The following is a 2422-nucleotide window of genomic DNA, read 5'->3' on the forward strand; positions in this document are numbered from 1 at the left end:
CCCCCCCCAGTTTGACACCCCCGAGAAAGAAAACCTGCCCGAGGGCGAGAGCCCCGTGGTGCTGCGCCGCTGCTCCCTCACCTCCTCCATGGCCGAGGAGGACGACGACGGCTTCATGGAGATCCTGGACGAGGAGGAGATGAAGGTAGGGAGGGCTCCGCCTGGGGAGCAGCCCCTGCCCCTCTGCGGCACTGTGCCCCCCCCCATGTTCCCCCCTTTTTTTGGCTGGGGTGGGCTAATCCCTACGGCTGGGAAAGCCAAGGGGGCGTCGGAGCTCGGGGACACCCCGAAACCAGGAGCGGGGTGACTGAGCTGCCTGCAGCTGCCTTCCCCCCGCGGGGGGCAGCAGGGCTGAGCCCCCCCCTCGCTGTCCCCACCCCAGCAGAGCGACGCGGAGGTGCCGCCGGGGATGGCGAGCCTGCTGACCGCCCCGCTGGTGAGGAAGGAGGAGGCAGAGCCGGTAGGTGCGGCCCCCCCAAAAAGCAGGGCCTGGCTGGGAGCCCCCCCGGGGGCTGCTCCCCACTGGGGGGCTCAGAGCCCCGGCAGAGGGGGTGCGGGGCGGGCAGGGGCAGCCCGGGGCTTGGGGCACGTCCTGGGCTTCTGGAGCTGGATCCTCGCCCTGAGGGGGGACCAGGGGAGCCCATGGGGTGGGTTCTCCCCCCAGCAGCGCCCCGCCAAGCGCAGCAAGTGCCGGCAGCTCTTCCGCTCGCCCTCGATGCCCAGCAGCGTCATCCGGCCCATCCTGAAGCGCCTCGAGCGGCCCCACCACGACCGGGACACCCCCGTCAAAACCAAGCGGCGCAGGAGCGTGGCCGGCACCCCGGGCGAGGTGGCGGAGCCGGTGGGTGATGGGGGAGGAGGCGGCGGTGGGGGGGGTCGGGGGGGTCTGCCCGCACCGGGCCCCTGACCCACGCCTGGGGGTTGGATTTTTATTTATTTATTTTTGTCCTGCTCCTTGGCAGAAAGCGCGGCTGATGCGCTCCAGGTCCTTCTGCCAGGAGGAGATTGAGAACATGCTGGCCAACGACCACCGGGAGCTCATCGGGGACTTCTCCAAGGTGAGGGCCACGGGGTGCTGGAGGTCACGGGGTGCCCTCAGCCCCCCCCCCCCCCAAAAAAAAATGAGGGTGGCCACAGAGCCCTGCTGGGGGAACGCCACCACGTGGGTGTCCCCGGTCAGCTCCTGACCATGCCCAATGCCCCCAGGCCTACCTGCTGCAGACGGTGGAGGGCAAGCACCAGGACCTCAAGTACATCTCCCCCGAAATGGTAAGGGGGTGGCCCCGGGAGGGTAAGGGGGCAGCCCCGAGAGCCCCCCCCCTTGCCGGCGGGGGCTGACGGGCTCCTCGCCCCCCCCGCAGATGGTGGCGGTGCTGAGCGGGCAGTTCAGCAGCTTCATCGAGAGCTGCGTGATCGTGGACTGCAGGTACCCCTACGAGTACGAGGGAGGCCACATCAAGGTGAGAACCGCTGCTGCGCCCCGGGGGGCTCGCCCTGCCCTGTTGGAGGCGGGTGCTGGTAAAAATACCAAAGGCCGGGGCTTCGAGGCGCCCGGGAGGTGCTTGGGGTGGTGTGGGGGGGTCACCATGGCCAACCGAGGTGGCTGCGGGATGAAGGCGCCTCCTGGTCCCCGCAGGGTGCTGTCAACCTGCCGATGGAGCAGGATGTGGAGGAGTTCCTGCTGAAGAAGCCCATCGTGCCCTTCGATGCCACCAAGCGCGTGATCGTCATCTTCCACTGCGAGTTCTCCTCCGAGCGGGGGCCCAGGATGTACGTGGGGGCTGGGGCCCTTTTTAGGGGGGCTGGGGCCCTTTTTAGGGGGGCCGGGGGCCTTTTTGGGACGGCAGGACCTGCCCCAGGGCTGCCCCGAGCATTCTCTGGCCACGTTCCCGTCACTGTCCCCTTCCCCAGGTGCCGCTTTGTCCGGGAGAAGGACCGTGCCTGCAACGAGTACCCCCACCTGCACTACCCCGAGCTCTACGTCCTGAAGGGGGGGTACCGGGAGTTCTTCCCCCAGTACCAGGTGAGCCCCCCCCAACCCCTCTCTCCCCCCACCGGTGCCTGGGGCCGAGCCAGCCCCCGGTGGCGGCGGGTCGGGCCCTCTGACGGGGCCGTGCCCCCCCCAGGCACACTGTGAGCCCCAGGACTACCGGCCCATGCACCACGCCGACTTCAAGGAGGACCTGCGCAAGTGCCGCCTCAAGAGCCGCACCTGGGCGGGCGAGCGCAGCCGCCGGGAGCTCTACAGCCGCCTCAACAACTGCTGAGCCCCGGGGGCACCGGGGGGGGCCCGCTTGTGACCCGGGGGGGTGGCCTCAGAGGAGGGCGGCCTGTCCCCCAGCACTTGCAGGCCCCTCCCGGGGCTCTGTGCCCGCCGGTTGTACCGGGGGGCGGCTGAGAAGCACTTAGGGCTCCCCCCCCC

At 70.0% G+C, this 2422-nt stretch overlaps 1 protein-coding gene across 1 annotated transcript; it reads left to right on the forward strand.

Annotated features, from left to right (window-relative positions):
* Positions 1-6: 6 nt before the first annotated feature.
* CDC25B (cell division cycle 25B) lies at positions 7-2331 on the forward strand. The gene is made up of 9 exons (XM_035311448.1): positions 7-145; positions 383-460; positions 668-841; positions 963-1058; positions 1207-1269; positions 1362-1460; positions 1637-1770; positions 1912-2023; positions 2127-2331. Exons 1-9 carry the CDS (start codon positions 89-91, stop codon positions 2265-2267), a joined length of 954 nt encoding a protein of 317 aa, XP_035167339.1. The 5' UTR covers positions 7-88; the 3' UTR covers positions 2268-2331.
* Positions 2332-2422: the final 91 nt, after the last annotated feature.

Source organism: Oxyura jamaicensis (genome assembly GCF_011077185.1).
Source record: "Oxyura jamaicensis isolate SHBP4307 breed ruddy duck chromosome 4 unlocalized genomic scaffold, BPBGC_Ojam_1.0 oxy4_random_OJ71333, whole genome shotgun sequence".
NCBI lineage: Eukaryota > Metazoa > Chordata > Aves > Anseriformes > Anatidae > Oxyura > Oxyura jamaicensis.